Below are 21,282 nucleotides of genomic sequence, written 5' to 3'. Positions count from 1 at the left end.
TCACAGTGGACTCCTGCATTGCCCTGCCATGCTCATCCTGCTCCCTGCTGGAGTGACTGCTCTTCATCAGAGCAGAGATATGCCAGGAGGAAAAATATCACATCCTAGGCAATAGTCCCTTTTACAGAGTGAAACACTAGAAAAATGGTCATTATTGAGCAATTGCTGAGTTCTTCATAATTCATCACACATTTGAGTGCTCAAGTTTCATAGATTTATGAGACATTTTAAAATGTGAGCAAAAGGCATTGCAGAAAAAAATTCCTCCTAGTCTCCTTCCTCCTCTTCCAATGCAGTACTTGTCCCTGGCTAAAAAAGTTCTGATTTTTACTTTTTTTTGTAAAAGAATTCTAGAAGGCAGACTTTTTTTTTTAAGAAAAGCAGAAAGCAAACAACTAATCTGAAAACTCAAACATGTTACTTCCTATAGATATGGACAGGACATCCTCCTCATGAATTTCTTTTGCTGACTGCCTCCCAGACTGAAACAGTGGTGCTGGCAGCAGCAAGAAAAGTCTCCTGAAACACTGACCTGGTCACTGTCTGGGGCACAAGAATGATTGGGTTTTTTTTAATAAACTGAAACCCTTGACAAGTCATCAAGATCGCAGCCTGAATCTTTTATCTTGTCAATCTTTGATCCTGGCTTGAACCAGAAGACCTGAAGCTGTCCAGGATTTGTGATTTTCTGTCAGCTCTTCCTGTAACAGGTACATGTGCTACCTAGATGAGCTGGGGAACACTGACAGTACTGACCATGGAATTGATTTTGATGGTTTTTTTTACACTGCATAACATCTTGTCATTTAAGTGAATTGAGGATAAACAAATAACTTTGTTAGGCTGGCAGACCATGAAAGTATGACAAAAACATGAAAGCCACATTAACTGTTATATGCACTTACCTGGAGCATACCTTGTCCATTGCTTTCGATGGTGCCTTCATAGGTGACATGCAATCTAGATAGCTTTTTCTGAGATCTACCATTGAGGAAAGATATTGTACAGAAAGGATAATTTCAGGACCCCCACACAAAAACATTCATTTTAAAACAAAACTCACCCAAACCCAAACTGCTTACACACCTTAAACATAACGTGATTTTAAAAAAAACCACAAAAACCCTGATGGATTAAAGAAAACATGTTTGCCTTGCAGACACAATATGGAAAAGTTTAACACAGTCATTTGTTCAGTTTCTCCACCTTTTACCATAAAAAGCCCAAATCTGAAGTTCTAAGTTTTTCTTGTTCCACATTAAGTTGCTAACCAGCAATAAAGCTGCAATACTTGCGTTCATGCTGGTTATCACCCATATTTCATTATCTTTCCTGTCATTTCTTAAATCAAGCCATCCTTCTCTTTTTTCCCCCCACTCAAGCAACAGCACCAAAGATACGCTACTGTTTTAAAACTTCAACTAAGACTTGCTTGCTTTACACACAAACATATGGGAAAACTCAGGACACAAACTACTTGTGGCAATTCACCCACTGCCCTCTATTTCTTTCTGCAACAATCCATAGCAAACACTGTTTTCTGCAGTACTTCCAGACCTGAATCAATTCCAAATGAATGACATTCAGTTAACGTGGACTTAAGAAATTTCTTACATTAACAGGATGTTTGACTTACCTCTCCCAGTCTGGAAACTCCTGGAGACACTGCCTTGTAAACGTCACCAATCCCGTAGGTTCTACAGGCAAACCAACCCCAAAGGAAAATGTATTAAGGGTGGGAGCTTTAGCCCCTAGATTATCTTAACTGGCAAGCTTTGAAAACTACAAACATAACTCTTGGTAGATACCAAGAGCTTAACTTTCCTCAAGAGTGACTCTGATTCTTCCCCTGACTCCAACTGAAGACAAGTAACATGAAGACCAAAGTACTTACTTCTCTTCCCACTTTGCAGTTTGAGTATTTTAGTTTTCCAGATCTAGGAAAAACTATTTCTTAAGTGATTTTCACTTCAACAACACTAAACACTACTAGAAAGACCCAGTACTTGAATTAAAATGTGCTGCTTTAGAGAAAAATAGACTGTGAACCTTTAAAATCAACAACTGTTCAATGTCAACAGACAATTCAGAGAGTATTCAACCTACGGATGGAGGAAGCAGCAGCTCATATTTCCAAGAAAGTCCAGCTATGTCAATAAGGATGCAGTGTTAGCAGATTCCAAATCAAGCAGTTTTTAGCCCTGCCAGGATGCCAGTGAAATTCACTGTATTCCAACTGAGAAAAGACTCCTGTCCTCAAGGGAAAAAGAGGAGCTGTTTCTCATGGCAGGAAGGATGCAGTATCATCTTCTCTCTTCATTTTACTCAAAGAAGTTCAGTTTTGCAACAGAAAGAAAATACCAACTTTTTATTAGGTGATATCATCCTAATAAAAACTCCAATTAAGACTTACTTCTCTGCTACACTAAGTCTACTGTGCTGATTTGTGAAGACATTCAGGAAAGTATGTACAGCACAAATGCATCCTTCTAAAAAAGCCTTAAGTGGTCCTACGCTTTTCTTTAAAATTTAGGTTAAAAAAGGGCTACTTTCTCTGGAAAAAAGTGCATCGTTTTCAAGCATAGTAATGAAGTGCTCTTTCACAAGGGAATTCTGCTATCAGTTGTGGTATTCTACCAAGCAAGCATTCACCTTTTGAGCACAGTCTTCTCTTCTTTTACAGAGAATTCGATTATTATTTACAATAGAAAGAGTTGTGAAATTATTACAGTAATTTATAGAGCTAAGCTACTTCAGCCCTACTAATTCCTGTGACAAAAAAAAGAGTAAGAAATTGGGCATTTTAAAGGTGCAATATGAATTTTTAATTCAAAAAAGAGCATTCGAGAATCCTATTAAATTTTATTTAAAGTTATACTGTTAGGAGATCTAATATGGTAGTTTCATTAAGCATGTTCCCATCAGATTTCACATGCACAGGGGCTCAGGGACAGCTGCCTAAATTTAGGATTTGGTTTGCATGAAAACATTATTACTCAAGTATTAAAAAAAGCTGTACACCATATCTTTTCTCAGTCCCACACATAGATCACAAGTTACTTTCTACCTCAGAGATTTAGTTCAATTGACGTTGCTTAAAGTCTGACAGCTGAAATAGGATCTAGCTGCATTTACTTTGTGGTGAATTAAAATGATGAACTGAAGATGGTCTAAACCAAGTAACAGGCTTTTATATTTAATAGTTTAAATCTGTCTTTCTTTTAAAACAAATCCTTTGAGAAAGTATGAAGTTAATAGCAAAATGCTGACATGTAAAGAAGAAGTTCTTTAAAAAAAGACTATTATAAAGGTATTGCTGCAGATCTGATGTATGCTACGACAGTAAAATCTCTTTCTCCCCAAAAATGCAATATATAAGCTATGGCAGTTATCACAAAAATAAATCTGTTTTTGAAAGCTTATGCAAATGTTGAAATCTGTGGTAATAACAGAAGATCTGACTATGCACTAAATTCTCCAAGAGCAGGAGATCTCTCATGTCTTGCTATCATTTGTTTTATTTGAACTGGGCAAACTTAAAAACAGCTTTGCTTTGGAACCATGGAAGGGAAAAACCTGAAATACCAACACGAGTAGGGGAAAATACCTCAGAACTACAAACATCGTAGTCAAAAGACTACATATGCATTCTGCAGGAAAAGTGAAGCTTGACTCAAAATCTTAAGCCTGTGATTTTAATGACTCTAATGGTGCCCAGTTCCCTCTACATCCTCACTCTGATGTGGTGAGGCAAGCGGCTGCATATATTACAAGCATTATATATATACATATATTTATCTACACAATGATACACACGCACATTTTTTTATATATATATCTACAGGGGGCTAAAAATATATCTCTGTATTCTACACACACCCCATATATACATACATATATATTTATGTATTCATCAGAGAAAATAAAACAGAATGAGCTCTGGGCAAAAAATTTGCCTGCATGCATCATACATATGGTAAGAAGTGCCATTAATATCATTATCAGTGTACTTTGCAAGCAGGCTTTTGTTACATACTTCTATCATGGCTGCATAGCCATTTCTAAATTTAATGGGATTAAATTTTTCATGTATCTGCTTTGCAGCTCAAAAAAAGAATAAAGGATATACTTTTTTCTGTGACTCTTCTAAAATAGCAGAAAAGGGTCTTAAGTTTCTCAGGCTTTCTTGGTGACCGCCCTTCAAACAATCTGAAAAACAAGAAATAAAAGCAAACAGATTTCAGGGATACAGTGCATAGGAATTAATGCTACTTACTAATTGCAATTTGATTTTTTGTAATTATTATGTACACCTTTCATTAGCCTTGCATTTAAGTACTGTACTGTAGAAAGAACACTCTAGACAGCCCCTCTGTAATTCAAGATTTTAGGATTAATGAGCTTATTGACTTGCTGCATTTCTTATGATCACAAGTGCCTCTCTCACTTGCACCAATTTTCTAATACTAAGAAATGTAATTTCATTATGAACATTTTGGAAAGCTCTTAGTTTTATTTGCAACAAATTGAAATGTTTAACAGGCCATTAAGTGACCAAGGGGTGAAAACATCTATGTTGAGTACTCCAAGATCCAAATGTCTTACCCTCTTTCAGCTCAGTGAGTTGCTCAGAAGAATTAATGCAACCATGCTGCTTTCAAGAGCTGCACAGCACCAGCAGCATTTCAAAAGAAAAGAACCTTCCCCCAACACAAAGGGCTCCATCCACTGGGCTGTTACTGCCATTCTAACAGTCACTTGTGAAAAACTGAAGCATTAAATAGAAGGATCCTATTTTTAGCCATTAAGTGAATGCATTCTTTTAAGGTTAGCTGAAATACTTTTACTGCATCATCTATCTTCCAGCAACTTGAACATGCATTACTTAATTTCACTTCCAAGAGAGTGACAAGGCATTGTTACTGGCAACACATAATGGAATGTATCTGGAAGGAAGAACAGCAGTGACTTCAGAAATAATACCCTTTGAAGTTTACTAAAAGATCTCTGATCCACTGAAAGCCCTGAGGATATAAGATTCCCCCCAATAAACAGTCTAAGTAAAGGAATGACACAACATTATTCATTTGTTTCTGTGTAGTGGAATGACAATCTGCCTTTAAAACCAGAGTGCTGGGAGGTGAATTGAACTAGATTCAGCAAGGAAGTGAACTAGATTTATCTCAACATTTAAAAATTCTTATGATATATACAGGCTGAGGAGATCAATTGCATCCAAAATCTGTATCAAGTCACAGAGGTTAATTTTATTAACGTGTTATTCTTTGAACAGTGAATCAGGACTTTAAGAAGGTGAACTCCAGACTTAAAACAGTCTACTCTAAAATGGGCCTATATATGCAAGTTCTATCAAGGCCTTGAGCTTGCACAGCTATAAAGGGGTTCATATAAGAAGTTAATGTGTGCATGTCTGTGCAGGTGTTGTCTACATTACCCCCAACCTCTTATCTGGAAGTCTCATTTTGTATGAAGCCTTTAAACTGGTTAATTTATCTGTCAGCCTGATCATGCCTTTACTAATTTTTTTGCCTCTTCACATCAAAGTGACACCTTGCTTACATTGCGAACTCTCAGGAGAGAGTTCTTCATGTCACAAAGGCAATATGTAACTCGGTATGAACAGCAGACTGGGCAGGAAAGGTGAAGAACTTGAAGAAGTATGCCTAGAATAAGTCAGATCAAGCTAAAACCAGTCAGATTTGTGAATGCAACAGGAAAAGCAAGTGATATTTACATGATTCAAAAATCCTGGCCTGGTCCTACCCCATTAATTTAACTGAAGACATAACATGACAAAGTTACAAACGTTTTACCTTGAACCTATATGTGAAATAATAAATTAGGCAAAATTATGAAAAATTTATTTTTGAAGCAAATATTTTAAAGAATAAAGCAATATGAAAGCATCACTAAGATATTAAATAAAATTCTTCTACAAGTGCTGAGACACAGATCCTACTAAAAAAACACCCGAAAATCTAAGTGGAAACCATACAATTTCCTGACAGAACCACCTAGGGCCAAAACCCATTAATTTCAATTAAAGAACTCATCCAAATGAAGTGCACTGTAAATCAAATGCAAAGCACTGCAAGGCTACTTTCAGGTGAAGTAATTGAAATCTTACTGGCAACTGCGTATGTAAGCTGTTTGGCTTTGTACAGGACGTTCCCACTGCCATGCAGTATCTTCAATTTATCACTTCAGGAGCTGAGAAGGCCTCCAGGACTGATCACCAAACACAGATGCAAATTCATCTCTGCCTCTCCAGCCAAGCCAGGGTAGAAGCAATGTTAATCAAACAGAAGACCTCCACAGAGGTACGCTTAAGTATTCAAGGCCAGAGATTTTAAAGCATAAGGAAGTAGGGGGGAGAACTTTGTGCTTATGACATTGTAGTTTGCTAAAGTCATTGCAGCTAAATAAAAAAAACTTTTCTAGCAAATACTCAGACACTTAATTGTTCTGGAGAGAAATCCAATACATGAGAAATAAAATACGAAAACCAGTAAAAACTGATATTGGGAAAATGTAAAACTGCCACTAAATATATAGTAAAGATACAAGGCAGTAGTTCATAACATTTCAACAATTATTACAAAAACATGTACCTTTTTTGCATTAGCATTTTCCTAATAATTTTGGGGTGGAAAAAAAAGCTTTTTAAAAAGTGCAATCAATATTCTGGTTTTTGCAGTCTTGACTGTCAACTCAAAACTGTCATATTTGCAACCAATATTTCCACCTCCTAAAGCTGGAGTCAAAAGCTCCAAAGAATCTGTTCCAAACTCCTTCCTGAGCAAGTGGACTTCAAACCTGCATGGAACTTCAAAGGATGAGTTTAAAATGACACAAGAGAAAAATTATTTAAGAACATTAAGAGCTTCACAGAAGTGACCTCGGCATGCATGGAGTTTACTGAGGAGAATTTGAACCAGCTTAAGTAAACAGTTCCCAAATACATTGTTTCTGATCAAGGTAAAATTAAAATACAGTATATACTTGTAAAATTTAATTTCCAAGGAGTTAAATTGCTCCCATGATGTTACTCTTAAGAACTGGCTCCAGCAGGAGCCATTACAATCATGTGATTTAATCTCCCAGCTCAATAATTTCATAATGATATTTCCACAGCCAGGCTGGGTTTCTTTTCAAAGAGAATAATCATGTCTTTACACTGAAGTTGGAACCTATTGTAAGACCCAGACAGGTGTACACGCTGTAACAATATGCAAAAATTTGCACTATGGATCATACTTCAAAGAACAATTCCCATTCATAAATCCATGGCGTTCCACGGGTACTCTTTGCAGAAGTGTGGATATACAATTTTGTACTTGTGATCCCTACAAATAACCATGTGTTCTTTTTCCTCCACTACCCCACATGCACTAAAAAGTGTCTTTGCCTTTTATTACTGGACTTGAAGACACACTTGAGTTGTTTCTTCTATTTTAGCACGATCTCACTAAAGATAACGTAACACCTAAACAATTATGAAACATTTTACTAAAACCTGATCCTCTCCTACAAATTAAAGTCAAAGAAGGATTTACATGGAAGTCATATGGATAGATGAATTTCACCCAGTAAAGGGACTCAGTAGGGGGGAGGATGGAAAGTTAAGGCAGAAACGAAAATACTGAGTAGACGTTTCCTTCGACCTCAGCAACAGAGCTAATCACTAAACAGTTTTAGTCTAAGGTAGTGGATGACAAAACACTTGGAAAAGAGAATAAACCAAATATCTTGCTTTTTCTATCTTGCTGCATTTCAAGCCTATGCTTACCTGATGTATATATACATATATATATATATATATGCGGGTATGTATATACATATACACATGTATATATATGTGGGTATATACATACATATCTATACATATACGGGTGGAAATAATATGCTTAAGTATGTTACTATCAAACTTGTACTCCCCTCCATACAATTGAGGGCTATTCTGACTAAGTGGCTGAGCATTCTCAGCTGCTGAGCATCCTCAATAGGAACCACTGAAATTTCATGCTGATACACAGCACCCTAAAGGAAAAACTAATATAGTGTTGAATGGCCCAATAACCCCATCATTTAGGATTGCATTAGTTGCACTGGGAAGCACATAAGAGGCATCTATTTCATCTTTCTCCTGCAATTCCCAACCTCTTGGAATAAAAAAAACCCCAGAAAACAAACTGGAGTTCCAGGAACAAAAGAGAAATATAAAACTCTCTCTTTTTCAAAACCAGTATTATATTTCTAATGAAGTATTTTTTGAGCTCTGACTTCCAACACTAAGCACAGCTTATCAAAACACTGTTTCAAAAGGATTCTCTCTCAGTATGATTTGACATTTTTTATTCAATTGGGCTTAAGGCAACCTTAGTCACATCCACATTAAGGACTGCCTATAGATACTGGTGTATCTAAGGTCAAAGAAAGCTGTGTGCATTAATGTGCACAGAGAGAGAGGAGCCCACCGTGTAAGATTTGGAATGTGTCTGTAATTATGCGTGCTTATCACACAACTGCATGGGACAGAGAGCAATTTCATTCTCTAAATACATGAAAGCTAACCTGTTTACCATATAGGAATAACTGGAATTGCATTAGCTACCCATATCCTTTGCCTCAAGTATTTTCTGAGAAAGCTGTTTTGGTTGATTATTTATTGGGTGGGGTTCCCTCCATACAGAAACATATCCACCTTTCAAAATGGAATTTTAAATCACTCAAGATTCACTTCAGTGAAAAAGATAGGAGACAGGACCAGTCAAGGACTTTTCACGAAGAATGAAGCTGCAACAAGTGTTTCATTGCTATAATTTATGCTTCCCTTGCCAAGGGAAACAAACTACACAATGTTTCAATCCTGGTATGTAGTTGTATTTTGTGAACAGTAATACCCCAGACCCACTCTGGTCTCCAAACTATCCCAAGGGGTGTGCAAGACAATCCACTAGGCTGCAGGAAGAATATATTTTTGTCCCATTCATTAAATAAAAAACATTTTAAAGTAGTTTTTATTTCATCTGTATCTCATCCTTTCTAAATTTTTATAATGCAATATATTAATAAAGTAGCACATGTATGTAATTACTAAATAAATAAATAGGAATACATTGGGGATGCATGCTCAAGCATGTTTTACTGATAGGTATGTGTGATCAAAAAAGCTTGGAGACCACTGCCCTAGACAGCTTTAAATACTTACACATCAGTTAGATAATGCAAGATAACGAAACCTTACCAAATTTTAAATGGGGCATTCTTATATCCAATATAAAATATAAACCCTTATTAGAAAGTCCTGCAATCATTGAAAATATTTTAAGTGAGTATTAGAAAGAAAACTATTCAGAATATCACAACTTCACTTTATGAAATTTGGACTTAATGGAAATCAAAAGCAGAAAAATCCAAATGAGGAATTCCTTCCAGAGACATGAAAAGCAGGCATATTAACCATCCTTCTGACAAACAAAAGGAAATGCCACTGTCCACATCTTGCACTTCCCAATAGGAAAACAGAGCACAACCGTACAGAAGTCAGGCACAGCAACCTCGGTTCTGCTTTTCTGGTGCCTGGTGTGTGCCTCTTCCACTCAACATGAATTCTTTCTGTATTAAAACTGCCTTCCTTCTCTTTGCTTACAAAGGATGTAATTTTAGAGTTTTCTAATTTCCTTCATATCAAGTAGGAGAAAAACAAAACATTCAATATTTCAACCTCATGGGCAATTTCTTATTTACTGTGATGTGTCATAGGTACAAGCTGTTGTCATCTGAGAAGTTATTTAAGAACACTGCACTGTTCAACAACCTTATGTTATATTAGAACTTCATCTCTAGATTAAATAATGACTTTTAAGATGTGTGCAAACAAAAAAACTGAGCAATGTAATTTTGTTGGTAAATCTAGATGCAAAAAACTATCTTTCATCTCAGACACTCCCATATACTCACATCTCTCTTCTCTGCACTTTTCATTTTGTAGTTCTCTTTATTGTGGCAAGTAACTTGGAGCATTATAAATCTGTTTTAACAAAAGGTTTTGGTGATTTATGAGTCTTAAAATACATCAGGTTGGTATCTGACCTTGATGAAATAATAAGATGCTAACTCCAACTGCTCAACACCAGGGAATAGCAGGGTAAAATGTTTCACCCTTGGAATCTAAACCAAAGGACAACCAACAGCACGGTACAACTAAGTTCTGGACTACATTATTATATTTGCTAAGCTAAAAATATTCAGATTTGGTACTGTTTTAATCACTACAGCAAAGTAATTATGACAGATTCATAAAAATAGTGTCCTATTGAAGTTGCCTATTTAAAGAGTATTTCCACATTTACCAAACACAAATGTGGATTTAAATTTTTTTACAGAAAATTATACTCAAAGTAATCCATCCAAAGCTAATCAATTCACATGCCCAAAGTAGGTGTAACAGAATGAGTTTTGTAGGATCAGTGTCCTTTAACTCAAAAACTGTAGAACCACTTACCAGAGGAGCAATACATCTCAGTCCAAACCAAGCTCTCTCAAAGTCATTAGATAATTTATTCCCCAGAGAATATTCATTAATGTTGTGAAATTGATGTTGTTTATGGAGAGATAATTGCATTACTGGTAAATTAGATTTCAATTCTCCTGCATAAATGTACCATACAGTTTCCCATTTCCTTTCATATATTATATATTCCATAAAAGAAATATATCTTAACTAGTGTGTTTTTCTCCTCATTTCCAATCACTTGAAATTACTTTAAAGGTTTGTTTGATAAAGATTCAGTCCTAGAGGAATACTGGTGGTTTCAGACCAGAGCATCTGCTAATATTTGTGCCAGAAGATCTACCAGGCTTATGCCATTACACTTACTGCCTTCAGTTATGAATTCAACCCCAGTGGCTTTGATGGGAGCTCTCACATCTCCAGTTTAACCATGGAGTTTTTGAACAAGGAAAATGGAAGCGTTCTTCTAACTTGACACAACAGCTAAAACAAATCTGTAGCAGGTCAAAGACACAGCAGAAGCAAAACAGGTCCTTGACCAACCTGTGCCCTTTCCAGAACACTGGCTCAAGATTGCAGACATTTTTCCTTTCATTTTGCTTTTGCATACAACCAAACTAGACAGTTTCCTAAACTACCAAATTCTATACTGTCTATAGTGTCTATAGTGTAATTACAACTATCACCACAATCAACTATTTTAAACTCTGCAACCAACATCATAAATGTAGAGAGTCAATGCAATTCAGGCTCTATATTCAACCAGAATGCAATTTCCAAGAAAAATTCATCAATAAGGTAAATAAAATGGCCACTTCAATTCTTTCTTTTGTGATGGGTTATTTTTGCATGAATGTGCCCAATCTACTGTCATCATATATATTATAGCAGTGTTTTTTAAAAAGAAAAATTGAGCACCCTAAATTTAACTTGATAATTTGAACAGTAGCAATATTTTATGCTATTTAGTATGATCTAATGTTTGGCCACTGAATGGATGTCATTCTGTCTACTAGAATTCATAAATATTAAAGCTCTTAAACTATGAATTCCATTTTACCAGCTATATTTGAAATGAATTATGTTATTAATTACTTAAGACTCATAATAGGCTCATCCTTGCCAAGCAAAAAAGGGAAGAATTCAATTAAATTACTGAGTATTTAATTATACACAGGTGACTTTCAGTCTGTAACAAGATGTATCAAAATGGACAGTCAGTGTCACAACACACCATTAAACCAAGTGCTTCAGTGTCAAAAGAGGAATGACCACTTTTATTCTCCTCTCATTCAGCAAGACTAAGAGCAGGAGAGGAGAGGTGAAGCACAGATGATGTATGCTGATACCAACACGTACAACAGCCTTCCTCCCAATCACCTGCACTCATGTCTCTGTGAGTCTTAAATTTTAAACTATCTCACACTGACTCTTGTTCTGTCAAACAGATTCATACCTTGGGATGAGTAGGGGTGAACTTAAAATATGGTAGTTAATAGCACATAAAAACCTAAAGCAGGGAGAAGACTGGGAGGAAAGCGGGAACATATCAGCATTTAAATCTAAAAACCATAATTATTTTATAGTGTATAAAAAGGTAAAAATGTTTAAGTCTCCATAAAGTGAACTGATAACAGACTGCTGTCTAAAACCAAAAACACAAGGAAACTTACACAGTTGTGTTTCTAACTTAGAAGTCACAAATTTCAGTTTTTCAGTCTCACAGATTTGAGGGGAGGAGTGGGAGCCTTTTGTATGAATGTAGACAGGACATGGATAAAGGAATTGAGGAACACCACCTTTGCTAAAGAAAAAACCTTGAAACATTACCATCCATGCACTCAGTAATTTGGCTTTGTTAGGGAACAACAGCAGGTTATTTTTTGATACTCAAAGAACAAAGTCATTTATTCACAGTCATGTAGCAGATGAATTAATGCTGAGGAAAGAACTAAGTTTGAACTTAGCTAACTAAGCTACAGACCGTAATACTGTGGGGACAAAAGGTTGCTGTGTGAACAATCTGTTATGCCTGTCCCTAAGCAGACAGAGCAGAGCAGCAGCCTCCAAAGCCTTTACATCAAAACATTTTTATGAACAGGGAAAAAAAAGTCACAAATATTTTAACTCCAGTCATTGCCTACTGCCTTTTGAGTACATCCAGCTTCCCAAAAAGCTTTTTTTAAAAAGCTGAAAATACACACTGCAGTGAACCAAACCTTGTCATCTTTACAAGACTGAAACAACAGCTGAAAAGATGACAGTTTACTCTGTCCTTGCTATTAAAGAAGTAACTTTGCAGGGCAAGAAAAGACAGGGTTGACAGGAAGAAGACATAAGATACTATCTATCCTCCTTCTCCCCCCTCGTTTTAGATTTTAACTAAGGCAGATTATATGCAGTAGCAGAAAACTGTACAGTCTTGTAGTACTCTATCCACAACTCTTCCTTTTGCTTTTATCCTACCAATCCCACTCTCAATGACACATTCCCTCAATTTTATCCACTGCCTGTCACACCTTCACTACTCTGCTTATAATCAAATTCAAAATACAGGGGGTGTAGGGGTGTAGATTTGCTGCAACAAATGGTTAAGCAAAAAAAAGGACTGGAAAAGGAGACTGTGCTTATCTAATAAATGCATAAATTGGCAAACACTGAGGAAGAGCCACTTTTAATCCTCACTAACCAGAGGACGTTAGCTTCCTTTCTTTTCTCCAGTTTGGCAACAATATTGTTGTTCTTGCACAAATAAAAATGGCTTTCTACCCTGTGTGACTATAAGCTGAGCACTGCCTCATTCATAATGCAAAAGGAAGGCCTGAAGGTTGTCTGCTCTCTTCCCCTTCAAAATAACATTGTTGGATCTTACTATGATAGCACCAGGCAGCCAAGTCAGAAAACAATGTTGGACTGACTGGAATGAGATGAAAACTCTGAATGGTTAATGCTTTATACTGGTCATTCTTTGAGTCTACGGCAGGAAAATATTTACCTAATAATTTGCCAAGGTGCTTTTATTTATAAGTAGTTTCCAATATTATGCCCTGAGTTAACCACAAGTACAGCACCGTACTACTGTCACCTTACATTGCTCTGCAATGTTCATAGAGGAGAATATGAATTTACTCCAGTTATTTAACAGCATTTTATTCTGTAGTTGGTAAGAAATTATCCAACTTGCAAAATTTAACTGGTTGGTTTATAAAATGTTTAAGTTACAACAAAAATCAGTAGCTTGAAGTCCTTTAAAAATACCACAAAATACAGCTAGAAGTGTGCAGTCAAAGAGAGCTTCTTCCAGACCTTTCACTCTCCTCTTACACTGCTCTGAACATCAGAATGCATCAATAGTACTTTTCATTTATTTGTTCTTAGAAACTACTGGTAGAAGAATACACTGAATTGTATGGCGTAACAATGCCCACCCACACTTCTGTTCCATAAGCCACTCCACTCTTGGGATAAACACCAAGACAGTGATCCTGGTGTCTCTTCTGAAATACACAATAGGGACAAACCTGTGATAGCCCTTAAAGGCAGCAGCCACCAAAACCAGTATCAGTACATTAGAATGCCTGACAAGATATTCTGGGAAGTTCTAGTCTAACACAGCTCTCATAACACATGCACCCAAGTGTGCTGGATCACAGGCAACACTGTTTTTATATTTGATCTCAGCTGGCAGAGCACATACACTACAGCTGTTAACAGTGAGGAATAAGACGAACTCTAGATCAATAATCTATCCAAGCTCCAGCCTAATAAACCTAAGGCTGATCTACACAGACTTGTATGGAAGTGCCAAGAAACAATGAACTTGTATTTCTAATCTACAAGTCCATGTCAACCATAATATTCTGCAGCAGAAAATGTCTCCATCTATTTCCCTCATTTAAAATTGAAATAAGCATATTTAAATTATAAAAAAGATGTAAAGAAAAATTTCTAATCAAATCTGTTTGTAAGTTAGCACTAAGAAAAAAAGAATAAATGTTTGCTTAGACATCAGAGTATCTTTAAGTAAATTCTTATTGTGGCCTTCTTAGGCTAACTTGTAGCAAAAAGGAAAGGTTAATTTTGATATGCAGCTCTACAACTGCCTTAATATAATGGTATGGATGCTGAAGAATGAAGTCCTATTGATCTGACTTAATGTGCAGATCACCACTGAAGACACAGGAGACAACAGAAACGTGGCTGGGGAAACACCGATCTCTAATTTAAATATACACAGAAAACTTGAAGCACAACTAAAATATACCATTCGCAGATGATTGGCTTATGAGGAGGCAGGGAACTGCATCAATCTGATTATGCCAGAGCAAGAGTGTGTCTGTGCATGCTCATGCACAAAAAAAAATTTGGAATATTCATCATATCTTCCTGTGCACAAGATCCTTTCTAACACAGATGCAGTTTTCTTGTCCCTTAGAGGCAGCAGGAAAAAAAGACAAAAAGCAAACTAATGAGTTTAGTGACAGAAACATGAAACAAACGAGTTTCTCCCCTAAACAACAACAGTATTTTCATGGCAGGGTTACCAGGTTCATTTACAGCTGAGTGCCATACCTGTTGAAGTTAATGTCTGGATAACTGGAATACTCAGACTTCATTTTCGCATTTCGACGTGGAAAAGTACAGAAGAAAGCATTGGCCAGAAAACTGGCGATCTGTTCCTGTGACATTGTGATGGAGTGATTCATCTTCTGTTTCAGCAGAGGTATTGGCTACCAACAAAAGAAGTGAGAGGGAGAAAGGGGCAGGGGAGAAAGGAGGGAAGGAGAGAGAAGAATAATTAGCTTACCCTTTTTGAAAGAAAAAACAGAAGCACAAAATTACATTTGTTATATTAGAACAAGAGTAATTTAGGCCATTGCAGCAGCACCATTAAAAGTCAAGAACAGTTTATTCAAGACAATTCAGAAAGGGCTTGCCTGGCAAAATTCAGATTTCTAATCAACAATAAAAAGAAAGATCAGGAAAACACAACTTATCAAACAAAACCATCGGGAATGCAGAGGGGAAAAAATAGATGGGATGTTGCAAATCCTGGGCAATGTTAAAAACTGAAATAGAAATCCACTTTCAATAGCTGTATAGTTAAGAACCCTTACGGAATGCTTTCAGCTACAATAACCATGCTTTAAAATTTACAAAGAAACAAGGAAGTCAGGCCACAGATCATAACTCGATGACTTGCTATGAATTTTTTTGCTACCCTAACACTGATGGTATTTGTAGAAAGTGTATAATTATCCATTCTTATATAATCAGAATGAACAAAAAGCTCAGTTTCACTTTGGTCTTCAATTTGAAGTTTTATTTTACTATGGTCATGGTTTCCTTAATGTAAAAAGAAATAAAGGGGCAGAGGGAACAAAAAACTCCCCAACTTGAAGCATTATACAGCTTTCATTTTATCAGGCATTAGCCTTCTGATTTGGAACTTTGGCTCACAACATTCATGGCATTTTATTTATGTTTTAATTATGTGATAATATGGAGCATGGCAGGGGGACACCATTCTGACTGCTAAGAAGTCCAGTAACAATTACTATGAACCCCCTTGACAGGAGAAAGGGAACAGAGTTTTCACCTCCTTCCAAAATTCTCAGCCACCATCATTAGCCTAGCTCCAGTACATGGAGATGTACTGGAGAAATGTAGATACATTTTCATCCTTCTAGTTGTGAATACAGAAACTGCTGTTGATTTAGACTGTTGAATACACAGCCCTGCTTACTCCACAAAACAAGCAAGTTTTCCTTCATTCTTATAACTACTACATTCACATTCATTGAATCTCATTCTGTCGTCTGGCTATTTAATTAACAAGCTGTATTATGATGTCTGAAATCACATAGCTAGAGGAGCAAAAAAACCTGAGAAGCTCACTCTAATTAAAGTTCTACAAACCTATAAAAATAGAATATTTTGGATAGTCTTATATTGGAACAAATTTATCTTTATGTCTAACCAAAAAAATGAGTCTGACAGAGATCTTCACAATTTACATTGCCTAGCAGTACATGATCTTTATAAAAGGCATTACTGCATGCACTTGCAAATCTTGTGCTTGACTTTGTGTTCAGAAACTTCACAGTGTTTTCAAACAACTTCCCTCATCAAGTTACCAGCAAAAAAAAAAAAAGAAATATTCATAGCTTGCAATTATGCATCTACTTCAGGACCCTTGTAGCATAACAAACTAGGGAGAGATTTTCCCTGCGGATCCCCAGCAGAATCAATTTAGAAAATGGTAACAAAGGAGTTCACAAATTGTTGTTACCCTGCTAATACGTTACCTACCATACATCCTCACTTGACCAGCCCTACTCACTTTTATCAGCTTTACTTCTTACAGAACTAACTCCCATAATATGAATATCGAATTAGTTAAGATTTGCATGTGTGTAAGTACTATATGCTCTAAACAGATTAAAGTATGTTCCCAAGTAAATGAAAGCTTTATGAAAATACCACTTCTAAGGTTAAAAACATTCTAAAATAGAAAATTAGATGGCTTCAGATTATTCAATTGTTCCAGTTTCGAAGTGTGATTTTACAACCTGAAATGTCGCATGGTCATTTCATTTAATAATGCAAGAAGCAACTTCAGCATATAGAAAGGAAAGTGTTACTGAAGTTCAGGCTAAAACTGTGACAGTGAGATTTACTTTTTTTTACATTCTATTACATAACTCCAGATGTGTATTGTCCATTATGCTCCCTAGGTCTCATCTGCATTCAACACAAAAATTACAGCTTTTGTTATGAACATAATATGACCCTGATGTTTTGACCTTAGCCATCAGCTGCAGTTTGCAGAGAAGTGGTCTGCCACAGAGCACTTGCTAGCTGTGTTTGTTTACCTGGGTGCAGATACTAGGGAGACAGAGTGCCAGCTTGACCATATCAGGAAGAATGGACTGAAACAGATGTTGAGCCTCTGCATCTTCAAGAACCTGTTGAAAGAAGAAAAAAAAAAAGCTTTTTACCTCAGAAATAACGATTGAATAAAAAGTTCATGAAAACAGGACTCATGCAAAAGAAGTAAGAAAAGAATAGGTCCTCTTAGCTTCCTGCCAAATCTGTAGCATTTTCACAGTAGTGCCTCACTGAATTTACCTTGCAATAATCCACTGACTGAGATATAGAAACAAGTCTCAAAAGTTGCAGTTGAGAAAACAAGTCACCATATGCCCTTTAAAGGAAGCCTGAATAAGTTATCATTTGACTCTTTCCAAGGCAATGAACCAAATTATCATCTGAAAAATCACTACTTAACCACAAAAATACTGGAATGATTTACTCAAATTTCATATTTAGGTCATAGTTCGAGACAAGTACCTGTGACATCCTCCTATTAAAGACAGATAAAATGCACTCCTGGCTCAGATCAGTGGGCCTCTGCAGCAGCAACAGGAATTCCTATGCAACAGGATGCAATTCTGGGCATTTTCTGCCATCCATCCCCACTATGTTCCCTCAAGAATTACAGCCAACAGATTACGTAACAGGTGCAGCCCACCTGGTTCCACATGCTGAAGCTGAAATCTTTTCAGTATCTTCCTGTAGGACAGCTGACAATACAACTATTTCAGCTGCCTCTCCCTCTCTTCTAACATAATTTCTGAGAAGGGGAGAACAGAATTGACAACACTGAAAACAAATGGGCACACCAATGTTTCACAAGGCTTCTCAAAGCTTTTATACCCAAGAACAAGGCACATCAAACCCTTCTTGTCCTGTTCTCAGCTCCCCCCCTGATGCTGTGTGGCCCACTGTTGACAAGTTTGGCTGCCAAAGCTTATCAAGGCAATATATTCAGAGCAAGTCCAAGATCTCTCTTCTATGTTGCAACTGCCAGTTCTGAGCTCAACAACCCGCAACCAGGGTTTAGATGAACTCACCCACATGCCCATTCATGTATCACACACCTATTCTTCAAAGATGCAAGAAGTTCTTTATGGGGGGCAATGATCTTCTAAGAAAAGCTAGGATAGGAGGTTATAGAAAGAAATGCAACAGAAAGCAGTGCAGCTCCAATACGTGAAACAGCACAAAAACCTCACAACTCACATTCTGCTGAGCGAACGGACTGAAGGGAAGAGAAGAGAAAAGCATATTCCTATGCTGTGGAAGTTTTTGTCTGTGGATACAGGCATCAGATGTGACTGGCTGTTAGATTTGCATGCTGCATTCAAGGCAAAAAGCAGAGAGCAGAGAACGCACAATGTGCACTACAGCTGGGGAACAGAAGACAAAGGTCACAGCTCAGATGTCTGCCTCCCTCCTTCCCCTGCATCTAGGGAAACTGTATTTGAGACCACTACTTTCTACTGGTTTCTAGACCAAAATCCCTAAAATTCTGAAATGGTGGCTTTAAAACTACAGAGTATTACTTTTCAACTAACGATTTAAAAATTCATTTGCTACCAATTTTGCACAAAACCAGCTGCAGACAGAATGGATGAAACAGCATGAAGGTATTAGCAACTTTAGTCTCTGCAACACTAAGTCTAATTGTGAAATCAGAGGAAGAGATCATTTTAGTCATATTATCAGGGCTTTGTAACTCACTTTTCAATGGAAAATTTCACACAGACTTCAGAATGTAAAAAAGACACCGGCAATTCTCTTGAGAAGAGGAAAATATGGTGCCTCCGACTCAAGACACACTGTTGCTCATAAATACTGAAAATATTGTTTGAAGGCTAACAACTTCTGTTCTTCTGAGATCATTAAAATAACTACTGAAGTATCTTGGCTCTGTTGTCTCCTGCTCCAAGTAATATAAAGGGATAAGAGTACTCAGGAAGTTAAAAACCAAGACACAAACAAATGCTCAAAGCACAGCCAACTTCTGTTTGGGAAAAGGGGGGAAATATAACAACACCGAGACCTACGCAGTTACTTTCTATGCATTATGTATGCTGCTTGTGGAGGCAGAAAAATGAAGGCTAAAGTTTTAAAATGAAACAAGAACTTAAAAAGAACAGCAAGCCCAGGAAACATGAAAATAATTTGATATGAGGAGGAATCCAAGTAATATACAAATTACTTCTGAAAGTAAATTTATTTTTAAGATAGGAAATGAGCAAGATGCATCTCTCCTGTTGCTGGCTGCATATGCACCTACATATTTACACAGGGTAAGTCAAACACTGAAAATTATGACCTAACCTTAAACATTATCTGCTCCAGCAGGAAACTTTGTTCTTAGGCACAATGTTTTTAAGTGCCATAAAGTAACAACATGAGCATTTAAAGCCTGAAATTTCAGATCTCAACCCATAAAATGAATATGTAAGTTACGGATATTCAAAAACTGACATTTAACCTCAGATGCCTACCAGGCTGTCAAATTCTGATATTCTCTTCCCTTCGGGTAACACTTCCTCTCTTTTAAAGCTGACATTTAAATTGTGGCTGCTATGCTTTGCTGACTGCAGCAGACTATACAGTATCACTTATTTGGTGACATATTATGGCACCAGACTTTGTCATAGCTGTCAAGACTTCAACCTTTTCTCTATGCTTCTTTGAAAACAACATAATAATAGTATGAGACAACTTCTTCCCAAAACAGAGGCAGGCCAGCAATTGCACAGCTCAGCTCTGATGCAGAATACTTAACTATAAAGGACACTTCTTCAACTCTGAAATCTTACTTTTCCTTCTTACCTTTCTAATGATGTACCGGAGTATGCTTTCTTTTCTATAGTATTTCTATGCATGACTCTTACTAGACCTCCACGAAAGAAAAACCTCAAAATTTGAAGCTGTTACTGTCCAGAAGTGTTCTCATTGACTTCTGATTATTCTTACATGTAAATGAAGAGGATTTTTAAAAAAGTATTGGGTGCCATGAGGACCCCACTACTTCAAAAATATGATCATTGTGAGTTCACAGACCTTGTCAAGAAACTCCTAACTCAGCACTGTTCTCTATCAAATGGCCACATCCATGTAATTAAAGCTTACTCTGTCTGCTCACAGACTCCTCCTGTACAGGTAACATTCCTCTGAGGTCTCTATGAAAAAGAACACCTGCAAATCCCTGGCTGCTTGGCCCTCACAACCTCTTTTGACATCACAGGTGCAGCTTTGTAGACCCACCGTCACTGCACATTCTCAGCTATGCTGTGTGCAACACAGAGCCTGGTGTTACCTGTGACAGTCTTTTCAGGCTTTGAAAGCAGCAAAAAAAAGAACACTCAGTCATGGAAAGTGAAAGGATTCCAGGACATGGAGTGCTGACAACACATCTACATCTGGCAGACATCCCACAATGCAAATGCCAACCTGGAGAACGCAGCATCAGCACATAGAACACCTGGTCACGGAACTGAGGGAAGATTTATTTACAGGGAAACTCTCCTCGGGAAGCAGTGACTTGTACTGATGTAAAATCCTGTGTATTTAGAGTGACATTACACATTCTACATATTTGATGCTGCTGAAAGAGGGATGTGTTCACTCTATCTGCTCAAAAACACAGACACATACACATCCCACATTTCATCAGTTCCAATGTTCATCTGACAATTTCCTGAGATCCTTCATCTTGCTGATTCTATAGGAAAATAACTTGGTGGTGGGGGTAGTCCTCCTATGCAGTAACAAGTCAAAGCAGCCTACCAAAAAGTCATGCATTATTAGATGTGTGCAGAGTGAGTGGTAATTGAGAAAGAACCAGTCATGACCCTTGTCAATGGGCTACAAAGGCAGATAGATAT

General features: G+C 37.0%; 1 protein-coding gene across 2 annotated transcripts in view; it reads right to left on the bottom strand.

The window, feature by feature from the left end:
• PARG (poly(ADP-ribose) glycohydrolase) overlaps positions 1-21,282 on the bottom strand; it is a 58,247-nt gene that overhangs the window by 17,679 nt on the left and 19,286 nt on the right. For both annotated transcript variants that reach the window (XM_017746342.1, XM_008642797.2), the window contains exons 7-11: positions 17,413-17,505; positions 15,110-15,267; positions 4,130-4,209; positions 1,637-1,697; positions 906-981 (exon numbers count right to left, since the gene is read on the bottom strand). In XM_017746342.1, the coding sequence (XP_017601831.1) occupies positions 906-981; positions 1,637-1,697; positions 4,130-4,209; positions 15,110-15,267; positions 17,413-17,505 (468 nt within the window). The remainder of the gene's footprint in view (positions 1-905; positions 982-1,636; positions 1,698-4,129; positions 4,210-15,109; positions 15,268-17,412; positions 17,506-21,282) is intronic.

This window comes from Corvus brachyrhynchos, unplaced genomic scaffold (genome assembly GCF_000691975.1).
Source record: "Corvus brachyrhynchos isolate BGI_N302 unplaced genomic scaffold, ASM69197v1 scaffold279, whole genome shotgun sequence".
Taxonomy (NCBI): Eukaryota; Metazoa; Chordata; class Aves; order Passeriformes; family Corvidae; genus Corvus; species Corvus brachyrhynchos.
This window is presented reverse-complemented; position numbering and strand designations above follow the sequence as displayed.